The sequence below is a fragment of the Stomoxys calcitrans genome, chromosome 1, assembly GCF_963082655.1.
Source record: "Stomoxys calcitrans chromosome 1, idStoCalc2.1, whole genome shotgun sequence".
In the NCBI taxonomy this organism is placed as follows: domain Eukaryota; kingdom Metazoa; phylum Arthropoda; class Insecta; order Diptera; family Muscidae; genus Stomoxys; species Stomoxys calcitrans.
In genome coordinates this window covers 22936531-22950698 of record NC_081552.1, presented here as the reverse complement: position 1 = coordinate 22950698, position 14168 = coordinate 22936531, and the positions used below count along the sequence as shown (strand labels likewise).

At 35.8% G+C, this 14168-nt stretch overlaps 1 protein-coding gene across 4 annotated transcripts in view; it reads left to right on the top strand.

Annotated features, from left to right (window-relative positions):
* LOC106094398 (transmembrane protein 64) overlaps positions 1-14168 on the top strand; it is a 101277-nt gene that overhangs the window by 46210 nt on the left and 40899 nt on the right. For all 4 annotated transcript variants that reach the window (XM_059363666.1, XM_059363672.1, XM_059363669.1 and 1 more), the window contains exon 3: positions 8143-8266. In XM_059363666.1, the coding sequence (XP_059219649.1) occupies positions 8143-8266 (124 nt within the window). The remainder of the gene's footprint in view (positions 1-8142; positions 8267-14168) is intronic.

The following is a 14168-nucleotide window of genomic DNA, read 5'->3' as shown; positions in this document are numbered from 1 at the left end:
TTCATCATTCGTCCAAATGCCGTTGCCTTCGTGTACCAGTCTGTAACTACAATATTTTGTTCTTCTGTCTTATAATCTTCATATCCAAAAATGGTATTTCGCCATCTACTTCTCTTTCTAATGTAAATTGAATTTTCGTGTATATGTATTAAGTAGCCTTAGTATTTGCTGCTCGTCTTGTTTTTTGATTATTCCCAAGAGGTCGTCCACGTATTTCGTTAAAAACTTGATTTCTATATTTCGGCTTCTTAGTTCCCCCAACACTTTGTCCAAAAGTGTGTCGAACACAATGTTAGCTATAGTCGGTGAAAGGGGGTTGCCCATTGGCATACCATATGTTTGATGGTAAATCTTCTCCTCGTATTTAAAATAGTTGTTTTCTATGAGACAGAATTGCAAGATTTTTAAGAACATCTGTTTCGTCATCTTAGTGTGTTCCTTGAGATGTTCCCACTTACTTATGATGTTTTTTATATCCAAATGTGTTGGTATATTTGTAACTAATGATATCACGCCAAATGATACAAGTATATCGTCACTTTCTAATATCACGTTCCTTATTCTCTCTTTTACCTCCATCGAATTACTGACGTTGAATAATGAAGATGTTGGTGTTTTTAATATATCACCGATGAATTTCGATAAATTGTAGCACGGCACTTTCGTTGAAGAAGAAATAGGTCCAAGAGTTCTTTTGTGCTTATGTATTTTCGGCAAACCTTAAAGTTGTGGAGCCAAGGCTGAATTGCAAACTAACTTCGATCTTTCCCATTTTGTTACGTAATTATTCTTAAACAGTTATTGTACGATGTTATTGTTCATCCTTTCTAACTTCATTGTAGGATCCTCCCTTACAGTCTTGTACGTGTTCTTGTCCTCTAACAGTTTTTTCACTTTGTTGTTGTAATCTTCTTTGTACAATACCACTGTTTCGTTACCTTTATCGGCCGTCGTTATCCGGATAATGTCCTTGTGCTTTTTGATAAATTTTCTAGTATCCTCGTAAATTCCAAGTATGAACTTTTCTTTTTCTTTGTTTTTTGAATTATTTCTGAAGACCGAAATTCTATTTGACCATTTTGCCCTAGTTAGTTTTAAAAATTTAAAACTAAATTTGAACTATGAATTTCGATCAAATATTTTGAAATGTTTAATAAAAACTTCAAGAAGTATTAAGAAACTACAAATCAAAAAAAAAATATTTGTTTTAAAAATTTTCTGGAAACTCGCATTATTGCAAATTTTCTTTAGCGAAAACGGGTAATAAATGTAGCCCCTAATCGGCAGATCGGTATATATGGCAGCTATATCTTAATAAAGACCGATCTGAATCATATTTGTATCATATATCGGGAGGCTTTAATCAACTTACTATTTAAAATTTCATTGAAATCAGATAATAAATGCGGCTTTTATGAGCTTAAGATTCTGGATCGGTCTATATAACATCTATTTCTAAATATAGTCCGATCTGAACCATATCTAGGTCTAACGCCGGAAGGCTTAAAATAACTTACTGTTTTAGGTTACAGCGAAATCGGGTTATAAATGCAGCTTTTATGGGCACAAGACCGTTTAACGCAGAGCGATCTGCGCATTATTGCAATTTTCTTTAGCGAAAACGGGTAATAAATGTAGCTTTTATGGACTTGAGCCCCCAATCGGCAGATCGCTCTATATGGCAGCTATATATGAATATAGACTGATCTGAACCATATTTGAGTCGGATAGCTGGAAGCTTTAATCAACATACTATTTCAAATTTCAGCGAACGCTTAGGCTTAAGACCCTAAATCGTTAGATCGGTCTATATGACAGCTATATCTAAATATGGTCCGATTTGAACCATATACGAGTCGAATGTCGGGAGGCTTAAAACAACACACTGCCTCAGTTCTCAGCGAAATCGGATAATAATAATTAGACTTTTATGGGCTTTAGACCCTAAATCAGCAGATCGGTCTATATGACAGCTATTTGTAAATATGGTCCGATTTGAACCATTTTTTGAGTTGAATGTCGGGAGGCTTAAAACAGTTCACTGTCACAGATTTCAGCGAAATCTTAAGACCCTAAATCGGCAGATCGCTCTATATGGCAGCTATATCTGAATATAGAGCGATCTGAACCATATCTGAGTCAAATGTAGAAAGGCTTAAAACAACTCACTATTTCAAATTTCCCCGAAATCGGATAATAATTACGGCTTTTATGGGCTTTAAACCCTAAATGAGCAGATCGGTATATATGGCAGCTATATTGTAAATATGGACCGATTTCAACAATATTTGAGTCGAATGTCGGAAGGCTTAAAACAACTCACCATTTCAAATTTCACCGAAATCGAATATTAATTGCGGCTTTTATGGGCTTAAGACCCTAAATCTGCATAGCGGTATATGTGACAGCTATATCTAAATATGAAACGATCTGAACCATATCTGAGTCAAATGTCAGAAGGCTTAAAATAACTCACTATTTCAAATTTCACCGAATTCGCGAAATCGGATAATAATTGCGGCTTTTATGGCCTTAAGATCCTCAATCAGCAGATTGGTCTATATGACAGCTTTATCTAAATATGGTCCGATCTGAACCATATTTGAGTCAAATGTCGGGAGGCTTAAAACAACTCACTGTTTTCAATTTCATCGAAATGGGTTAATAAATGCGCCTGTTACGTAAGACCATAAACTGGAATGTTGGTCTATATGGCAGCTATATGTAAATATGGTCCGATGTGGGCCATATTCGGTTTGAATATCGGCGGCCCTAGTGCAACTTCGTGTTACAAATTTCAGCGAAATAGGAAAAAAAATTCGACTTTTACTGGCATAACACCCTTACCCGCCAGATCGGTCTATATAGCACCGATTTATCTCATTCAAGAACTTAACTTGTGTATAGAAGAAATACGAGTTCTAAGAAATACGAGTGCTAAATTTCGACTTAATACTCAATTTTTAAGGACTGTCGAGTGACTAAAACTGACGGACGGATAGATGGACAGACACTCGGGCATCATTAAATCCTTTTTGAAATTTTACGACGATCAGAAATATAAAGACTTTGTAGGGTCGGAAATGGATATTTCGATGTGTTGCAAACGGAATGACTAAATGAATATACCGCCTTTCCTATGGTGGTGTGTATAAAAAGTGCGAACTATGAAGAGGCTGCTTTTGTAAAAAAAATCTTCTGGCTTTTGACTGTGAAGAGTATCAAATAGAGTATAATGCAATTTTCTTACATTATTCATTGTTTTCAAGCATTTGATTATTGTTCTACTTTGCCACAGTATTTTCATTTGTAATTTGTGTATTCTGGATTCAAAGATACTTGACGTTGTTTTTCCATATCTCCAGACAAATAAACGAACATTTACAACGTTCGTTGTACAACAAATTCCAACTATTCAAACAATTGGAATTTGTTGTTTAATTGTTGTCTGTAGAACATGTTTCTATTATTTTATACCTCCCACCATAGGATGGGAAATATTGATCTGAGACACAACGAAGTACATACAGTGGCACAGATATGTCTACATACCTTTTCACAAATAGTTGTAACGTAAACTGACAGTAACGTAGTTGGAATGGGAATTTACCTCAAAATTTGTAAAACAGGTTTTTTCATTGGGGTGTGTAGACATCTCTGTGACATTGTATATTCTTGAGTCGATTTCGTCATGTCCGTCCATCTGGCCGACCGTCGGCTTGTCCGTCTGCCTGTCGAAAGCACGTCAACTTTCGAAGGGGTAAAGATAGGCTCGTGAAATTTTGCACGAATATTTCTTATTAGTGTAGGTCGGTGGGATTGCAAATGGGCCAAATCGGTTTATATTTTGATAAAGCTCCTATATAAACCGATTGCCCAATTTAACTCTATAGGGAGCAATTCTTAACCGATTTGCCTGATTTGCAAGTGGTGTTTTGTTATGACTTTGAAAATATATTTGGAAGCTATATCTAAATCTGAACCGATTTCTGTTAAAGTCAACAGCAATACCAGGAGTCATAAGGGAATTTTTGTGTGAATCGGTTAACAAATGAGCAAATTATTGCAATACTAGTCCAAATCGGACAAACATATATGTGGGAGCTATATCTAAATCTGAACCGATTTCTATGATATCCACCAATAATGTCGAGACTTATGGGAGAACCCCTCGTGCAAAATTTCGTGGGAATCAGTTTACAAATGACGATATAATTGCAATTTTCTTCCAAATCGGACGAACATATATATATATATATATATATATATATATATATATATATATATGCTATCTCCAAATATGAACCGATTTTTTCCAATTTCAATAGGCTTCGTCTCTAGGGCCAAGAAAATGTTTGTGCCAAATTTTAAGACGATCGGATGAAAATTGCGACCTGTACTTTGTACACAAATTAGCATAGACAGACCGACAGACAGACAGACACAGCTAATTCGAATCAGAAAGTGATTAATGGGTACCATGGGTAATGGGTAAATGGGTAAATGTACCACAGTAGTGGTGTGGGGTATAGAAAGTCATTCATACAATAGAACTTGTTACATGTGATCTATGGTGGAGGGTATATAAGATTCGGCCCGGCCGAACATCGCTTTTGCTTGTTTTTTTTTTTAATTGATGGGTACACGTTGAAACATTTGGACAAAATTTTCTGTAGAATAGAAATTGTTGCAACGTTTTTATAGAAATAAAATATTTACAACATTTTTCATAAAAAACAAGTAAAAAGGCGTTTGGATAACCACCACCACGGATGTATGTGTAAACCACTTTTCGTCATAATCCGGTGAAGAATGCATAATTTATTCCCCCATAGCAGCTGTATCGAAGCAGGGTCCGATTTGGAGCAAATTTGGCACGGACATTGAGTGGTCTAATAAGTACAAATCATTTTTAAATTTTGTAGAGCAAAATATTGATCTTTTTGGTTGCTATATCCAATGATAGACCGATCTGAACCATATACGACACGGATGTCGAAAAGCCTTACATAAGTCACTGTGTCCAATTTCAGCGAAATCGGATTATAAATGCGCCTTTTACGAGGCCAAGACTTTAAATCGAGAGATGACAGCTTTATCCAAATATGAACCGATCTGGGCCAAATGGAAGAGTGGTGTCAAAATGTCTAACACAACTTACTGTGCCAAATTTCGGCGATATCGGACAATAAATGCGTCTTTTATGGGCCTAATACCATAAATCGAGAGATCGGTCTATATGGCAGGTTTATTCAAATCTGGACCGATCTGATACAAAATAAGGAGGGATGTCGAAGGGCCTAACACAACTCACTGTCCCAAAATTCAGCTACATCGGACAATAAATACGCCTTTTATGGGCCCAAAACCTTAAATCGAGTGATCGGTCTATATGGCAACTATCTGGGCCAAATTGAAGAATGATGTCGAAGGGTCTGGCGTAACTCATTGTCCCAAATTTCAGCAAAATCCGATAATAAATGTGGCTTTTATGGGCCTAAGATCTTAAATCAGCGTATTGGTCTGTATCAAGATATAGTCGGATATAGCTTATCTTCTAAGTTAACCTGCCTAAGGCCAAAAAAAGCTTCAGACCCTTAACCGGCATATCTGTCTATATGACAGCTATATCTATATATAGTCCTATTTTTGTCATATTTGGGTCGGATGGCGGGTGGCCTAAAAGTATTCACTATTTCAAATTTAAACGAAATTGGATAAACAATAATGCGTTAATGGGCTTTAGACCCTTTATCGGGAGATCGGTCTATATGGCAGCTATATCTAAATATAGTCCGATCCAAATCATATTTGGGGCGGATGTCGGGAGACCTAAAAATACCAACTGTTTCAAATTTCAGCGAAATCGGATAATAAATAGGGCTTTTATGGGCTTCAGACCCTTTATCGGTCTATAGGGCAACTATATCTAAATATAGTCTGATCTGAACCATATTTGGGTCAGATGTTGGTAGGCCTAAAACTACTCACTGTTTTAAATGTCGGCAAAATCGGAAAAAATTAAGCTTTTATGGGTTTCAGACCCTTTATCGGCAGATCGGTCTATATGGCAGCTATATCTAAATATAGTCCGATCTGAACCATATTTAGGTTCGAAGTTGAGAGGCCTGAAACTACTCACTGTTTCAAATTTCATCGAAATCGGTTAAAAAAATCAAACTTTTATGGGCTTCAGACTTATCGGGAGATCGGTCTATATGACAGCTATATCTAAATATAGCCCGATCTGAACCATATTTGAATCAGATTTCGGGAGGCCTTAAACTACTCACTGTTTAAAATTTCAAGAAAATCGGATGGAAAATGGAGTTTTTATGGGCATCAGACCCTTTATCGGAAAATCGTTCTATAAGCAGCTATATTCAAATATTGTCCGATTTGACCCGTTCAAAAACTTAACCAGCGTGCATCAAAAAGACGTATCTGTACCAAATTTCAGCTTAATATCTAAATTTTTGAAGCCTGTAGAGTGATTACAACAGACGGAAGGACAGACACACGGACATTGTTAAATCGTCTTAGAATTTTACGACGATCCGAAATATATATACTTTGTAGGGTCGGAAATTGATGTTTTGATATGTTGCAAACGGAATGACTAAATAATTATACCCTCTATCCTACGGTGGTGGATATAATAACTGATGGATGACTAAATGATCTATTCAAAATTCGTAAGTTCTATTACCAAAACTGGTACCATTTTGTACTCTCTGTTCAGGTGGAGCTTGAGGTCTGAAATTTGGCATGTAGGTACAATTAAGAAATATTTGATTGATGACTAAATGCTCTTCCTCACCATTCGCTCGTTTTGGTACCAAAATTGGTACCATTTGGTACTTTCTTCATAGATGAAGCTAGAGGTCTCAAATTTAGCAGTAGGTACAACTAATAAATATATGATAGGTGACTCAAAGGTTCTATTAAAAATTCGTACATTATGGTACCATTTGGTACTTTCTGTTTAGATGAGGTTCGAAATTAATGATGGAAGACTAAATTATCTATTCGTACATGTTAGTATTAAAATTGGTACCATTTTGTACTTTCTGTTCAAATGGACCTTGAGGTCTGAAACTTGCCATGTGGGTGCAACAAAGGGTGGCTAAATAATCAATTCACCATTCGCACATTTTGGTACCAAAATTGGTACCATTTAGTACTTTCTTTATGGGTGAAGCTAGAGGTCTGAAATTTAGCATGTAGGTACAACTGTAAAATATATGATAGGTGACTAAATGATTCATTTAAAATTGGTATCAAAAAGTGCAAACTAGTACGAAATATCTTATTTTCGCTGGGGCCAGCAAACGGGGACTGCTAAAATTAAGCAATTTGACAAACATTATCGCAGTCTTGACATAAATACGGCATGTGGAAGAAAGCGTACTAATTGTAGTGTAATTGGTACCTTGAAATAATATATTGGGAATCTAGAAGATTCTTAACGGAGTGAGCTAAAGCTCGCAAAATTGTGATACAGGTACACCATTACAGTATATATTGGGCGATCTTTTGGGCGACCAGAATATTTTTTTTTTTATTTTCAAAACCGTACATTTAGGTACTTAAACATCCAAAATGTTACTTTCATTATGAATCGAGCTAAAGCGTTCATAGTTGGGATTCATTTATACCTTGACAATATATATTGGGCGACATAATGATTGCAACTCTCTTTACAGAAGGGGGCATATTTCTGAAATTTTATACGCAATTATTACAAAACTTCATAATCTTATGAGTGACTACCTAGGTTTTTTAAAGTCCTACACTAAAAGGGGTATCAAAAATGGGGGTAGCGAAGCTAACCACCGGGGCACATATTTCGAAAGGTATAATGGCCCATGGGCAAACGCAAGAGAAATTCTGCAGTGTTAAAAATGTTACAATACAATTATTTTCAATGTGTTGCAGTGGTTGAGAGTAACTCAAACCATTAGCCTAAAATTATTTCTAACCACCAATTGAACCACTATTAGATAAATAAAACTAAATGTTTTTTATAATCAGAATTTAGTTTATTTGGTAAAATTTTTTGAATCAGAATATTCTTTAATGTTCTTCATGTTTGTTGTTGGTATTTTAATGGTGTTTTTCGCTTTTTTCTTTCTTTTGCAGATTAATTAAAAACGAGACTGGACGCGCCATATTGCGTGTTATTTCTGGACCGAGGGCATTTCGTGTTGTATTATTTACCCGTTTAACGCCCATTCCATTTGGCATACAAAATGCCATATTTGGGGTAAGTTTAAAAGATTTTTTTCTTTTTATAATGAAAAGTAATTGTATGTCTTACAATAATATGTATAAGTAAAACTACTATGGTGTGATGTGAAAAACCCTTGGAAAAGCTCGTATGGTTTTTTATATGCCCAAAATTTGCTACAATAGTTAACAGAAATAATTTGTGTTGACAGATTTCTTCTCTTCGGTGACCTATAGTGGAATTCAAGGAAGAATATTTTTTCTATATTGCCAAAATTTTTGGCTCGATTTAAAAACGTTAAAAATTAACACCTAATGATTTAAACAAACAATTTTACTATGGTATACATAACTCATAATGTAATTTGCTTAAAACTTATTATATCTCTACACACATTGTTTATATGAGACAAATAACGAAAAACAAGTAAAAAGGCATTAAAGTCTGCCGGGCCGAACTTTGGATACCCACCACTTCGGGTATATATGTAAATCCCATTTCGTCACAATCCGGAGAAAATTGGGTAACTTAAGCAACCAAATTCGGCACAGACATTGAGTGGTCTACTATATATGTCACTATTCAATTTTGTAGAAGAAAATATTGGTCTTTTTGGCAGATATATCCAATTATAAACCGATCTGAACCATATTAAGGTCGGATATCGTGAGGCTCAGAAAAACTCACTGTTTTAAATTTCAGCGAAATCGGGTAATAAATAAAGCTATTATGGGCTTCAGTACCCTTGTCGACAGATCAGTCTATATGGCAGCTATATCTAAATAAAATCCGATCTGAACGATATTTAGGTCGGGTCTCACTGTTACAAATTTAAGCGAAATCGGTTAAAAAATAAAGCTTTTGTGGGCTTCAGACTCTTTATTGGTAGATCGGTCTATATGACAGCTGTATCAAAGTATAATCCGATCTCAACCACATTTAGGTCGGATGTTGGGATTTCTTAACATTCTCACTGTTTTAAATTTCAGGGAAATTGGGTAATAAATAAAACTTTTATTGGCTTCAGACCCCCCTTATCGGCAGATCGGTCAATATGGCAGCTATATCTAAATATAGACCGATCTGAACCATGCTAAAAATTTTAGCGAAATCGGTTAAAAAATAAAGTTTTTACGGGCTTCAGACCCTTTATCGGGAGATCGGTCTATATGGCAGCTAAATCTAAATATGGACCGATCTAATCCATATTTGGATCAGATGTCAAAATAACCCACTGTTGCAAATTTCAGCGAAATCGGGTAATAAATGAATTTTTTATGGTCTTCGGACTCTTTATCGGGACATCGGTCTATATGGTAGCTATATCTAAATATAGTCCGATCTGAACCATATTTGGGTCAGTTGTCGGGAAGCCTTAAACTACCTACTCACTTCAGCAAAATCGGATAAACAAGAAAGTTTTTATCCAAATATGGTTCGATTTGGCTCTTTCAAGAACTTAACCATTTTGCCCATAACCCTATCTTACGACTTACAACATCATATGGGCCTCCAAAGTACCGAAGTCAAACAAAGTTAATAAGGTTACATTTTCCATGGTGGTGGGTACCCGAGATTCGGGCCGGCCGAATTTTTTACTTGGTCTTTCTTCTATATATGAATTAATCCACATGCGCTTATTTTACCACCAATTTGTTTATGGTGGTCCACATTAAATATATTTAGAAACCCATATACAAAACCACAAACATAAATTCACGCAAGCAACGAGTATTTGTTGTTTATTTTTTCAAATTTCGTGCATTTAAATATTCTATAGCATGTAGAAAACAATTGCGTATGTTTTGTTTTTTATATGACAACACATGTTCCAACGTCTAATTCTACGTAGGGTGATGATGTTATTGTCTGGCCAAATAAGAAGGCGACTAATAACAATTAATGTATGCCATGCGAACGGGAGATTATTGTCCTATATATTTTTCCAAGTGCGATACATTAGGGTGAGCATTCATTATGAATTCTAAAGGAATTGCAAAAATATCTTAAAAAAAATAAATTATTTAAACTGTAAATATTTTAAGGCATTTTTGATGTCAGCAGTGTAGATGTAGAAAATTTCTTTCTTTAACATTATGCTTCTAAAATAGCAATTTTATATTCATTTAGTCATTCCGTTTGCAACACATCGAAACACCAATTTCATCGTCTTAAAATTCTAAGACGATTTAACGAGGTCCGTTTATCTGTCTGTCTGTCCGTCCGTCCGTCTGTTGTAATCCCTCTACAACCTTCAAAAATTGAGATATTGAGCTGGAATTTGTCACAGATACGTCTTTTTAATGCACGTTGATTAGGTTATTGAACAGGCCAAATCGGACCATATTTGGATATAGCTGCTATATAGACCGATCTGCCGATAAAGGGTCTAATGCCCATAAAAGCTTTATTTCTTACCCAATTTCGCTGAAATTTGTGAACAGTTTTGGGCATTTCAACACCCGTCCTAAATATGGTTCAGATCGGACTATATTTAGATATAGCTGCCATATAGACCGATCTCCCGATTAAGGGTCTGAAGCCCATAAAAGCTTTATATTTTAACCGATTTCCCTGAAATTTGAAATAGTGAGTAGTTTTGGGCCTTCCAACACCCATCCTAAATATGGTTCAGATCGGACTATATTTAGATATAGCTGCCATATAGACCGATCTGCCGATAAGGGGGGTCTGAAGCCCATAAAAGCTTTATTTTTTAACCGATTTCGCTAAAATTTGTAGCATTGAGTTTTTTTTAGACTCCTGATACCCGACCTTAATATGGTTCAGATCGGACTATATTTAGATACAGCTGTGATATAGACCGATCTACCAATAAAGGGTCTGAAGCCCATGAAAGCTTTATTTTTTGACCGATTTCGCTAAAATTTGTAGCAGTGAGTTACTTTTAGCTTCCTGATACCCGACCTAAATATGGTTCAGATCGGACTATGTTTAGATATAGCGCCATATAGACCGATCTACCAATAAAGGGTCTAAAGCCAATAAAAGTTTTATTTATTACCCAATTTCCCTGAAATTTAAAACAGTTAGAATGTTAAGAAATCCCAACATCCGACCTAAATGTGGTTCAGATCGGAATATATTTTGATACAGCTGTCATCTGGACCGATCTCCCGATAAAGGGTCCGAAGCCCACAAAAGCTTTATTTTTTAACCGATTTGTAACAGTGAGTTATTTTTAGCCTCCTGATACCCGACCAAAATATGGTTCACATCGGATTATATTTACATATAGCTGCCATATAGACTGATCTGCCGACAAGGGTACTGAAGCCCATAATAGCTTTATTTATTACCCGATTTCGCTGAAATTTAAAACAGTGAGTTTTTCTGAGCCTCACGATATCCGACCTTAATATGGTTCAGATCGGTTTATAATTGGATATATCTGCCAAAAAGACCAATATTTTCTTCTACAAAATTGAATAGTGACATATATAGTAGACCACTCAATGTCTGTGCCGAATTTGGTTGCTTAAGTTATCCAATTTTCACCGAATTATGACGAAAGGGGGTTTACATATATATCCGAGCTGGTGGGTATCCAAAGTTCGGCCCGGCCAAACTTAATGCATTTTTACTTGTTTAGAAGGTTTTGGCTGAAAACATGCATGCATGCAAAATTGACAATGAAGAATGTCACCAAATTGCTTAAAATGAATTTTATCTAAATCCAAATTTGTCCATGAACATTCCATTAAGGAACAGGGGCTATCTTCGCTCATATCAATTAGTTCTGTCCGATTAAAGTTTAAGCTCAATGACAAGTAAAAGTGAGATAAGTTCAGCCGGGCCGAATTTTGGGTACCCACCATCATGGATTCTGCAAAAAATTTATACAAATTAAATTTATAATTTGTCAAGTTTTTTGCCTGTTAGGGCGAGATCATAAAATTTTACAATTTTTGTTTGTTTCTCTTTCGAGACGAGCTGGATGATCGGAGATGGAAATGGAAAAGGAAAACCAAAGATAGCAACACACGCCAACCACTATGGGACGCATTTCAACCATATTAGGTGTGATGGCTTCAAGGGCCGTGCGTTGGTATGTTGTATTTGAATCGTATTAATTGCGAAAACGCATCTATGATACAATTACCACATTAACCAAGCTCGACAACCCTGCTTATTAGGTGTACTTTTCCCAATGCATGTATTTTTGTGTAATGACAGACATTCTGACTGTGGCAAATTACACTTCTTCCGTACTACACATGATTTTGTTCATCTGTTGGAAGTTGTACTGATGGCTTCGAACGCTAAGACAACGGCAATGGCTCTCGCCGTTGCTCCGTGTGCCCAGGTTCGAATCCTGGCCGGGCTCTGCCGAATTATTAAAAATTTTTCCATAGTAGGGTCTTTTATGACAACAAAGAAAAAAAATTAACACAGTTTCAACCACGAAATTAATTGATCAGATGAATTTTTTAATTGAAACAGCTTCAATCACGAAAATGATAATATCAATCACCGTTTTTGAAGAAGTAATTGAAAACATTTCAATGAAAACCTGTAAAGAAAGTCAAAAATCGGGCGGAGACAACTAAATACTACCCTACATCATTGAGTCTACGTACTATTTTTATGCCTACCACCCTAGGATGGGGGTATACTAGTTTAGTCATTCCGTTTGTAACACCTCGAAATATTGATCTACTAGTTTAGTCATTCCGTTTGTAACACCTCGAAATATTGATCTGCGACCCCACAAAGTATGCTTATTCTTGATCGTCTGGACATTTGAGTCTATGTAGCCATGTCCGTTCCTCCGGCCGTCAGCCGGTCGAAATCACGATAGCGGTCGAAAGCATACACTAACCGCTTGAAATTTTGGACAGATACATCTTATTGATGTAGGTCGTTGGGGATTGCAAATGGGCCAAATCGGTTGAGATTTGGATATAGACCCCTTTTAAACCCATTTGGATATAGACCCCTTTTAAACCCATCTCCCGTTTTGACATATTTAGCCCCTAGAAGCCGCAATTGTTAACTGATTGGGCTAAAATTTTGCTTGTAGTGTTCTGTCCAATAAGACGTCCAATAACCGTGACATCGATCTATAAATTGATATAGCTCCCATACAACCCGATCTCCCGATTTGACATCTTAAACCCTTGCAGTCCGAAATTTTTTCCGATTTGACTAAAAATTTGCCTGTGGTGTTCTGTTATGACTTCCAACAACTGCGCCAAGAACGGTCTAAATAGGTGTTTAACCTGATGTAGCTCCTACAGCGGTCAAAAAAAGTATTCATCATTAGCAAAATTGATAATAAATTCACTTATTTTGGGTAATTGAAGAAAATTTAAAGTAAACAAATAATGCAGTTTTATGCAATAGTTTATTTTTCGTAATATGTTTTGAAATAAATTCAAAAAATAAATTTAATTAGCGCAAAAAATGTAATTTTATATAATAACACCAAAAACAGAACAAAAAAAGTATTCATCATTGATGTGCTATCATCAAAGTCAAATTCAAATATTATTTGGGAATCCCCCTTTTCTGTTTTATTTAGTAAAGGAGGCTTTGCCCTTGACAGCAAATATTTAATTTCATTGAAAATATAGTTTTTGTCAAAATGGGTCGTAAGCAAAACGAGGTTTCTGATGAGGTAAAAGTTTTGATAATAAAACATCACAGGAATGGTTTAACTCAAAAAACTATCAGTGAAATATTAAATAGACCACGATCTACTATACAATCCATCATCAGAAAGTGGACAGAAACGAAAACTGTTGACAATAAACCAAGTTCTGGTCGACCAAAAGCACTTTCAGTTGGAGATGTGCGTTGGCTAGTGCGGCAAGTTCAGAAAACTCCGAAGACAAATGCGACCATTCTTCGTAAAAACACTATGGAATATTTAGGGAAGGAAGTAACTACACAAACAATTCGAAATACACTCAAA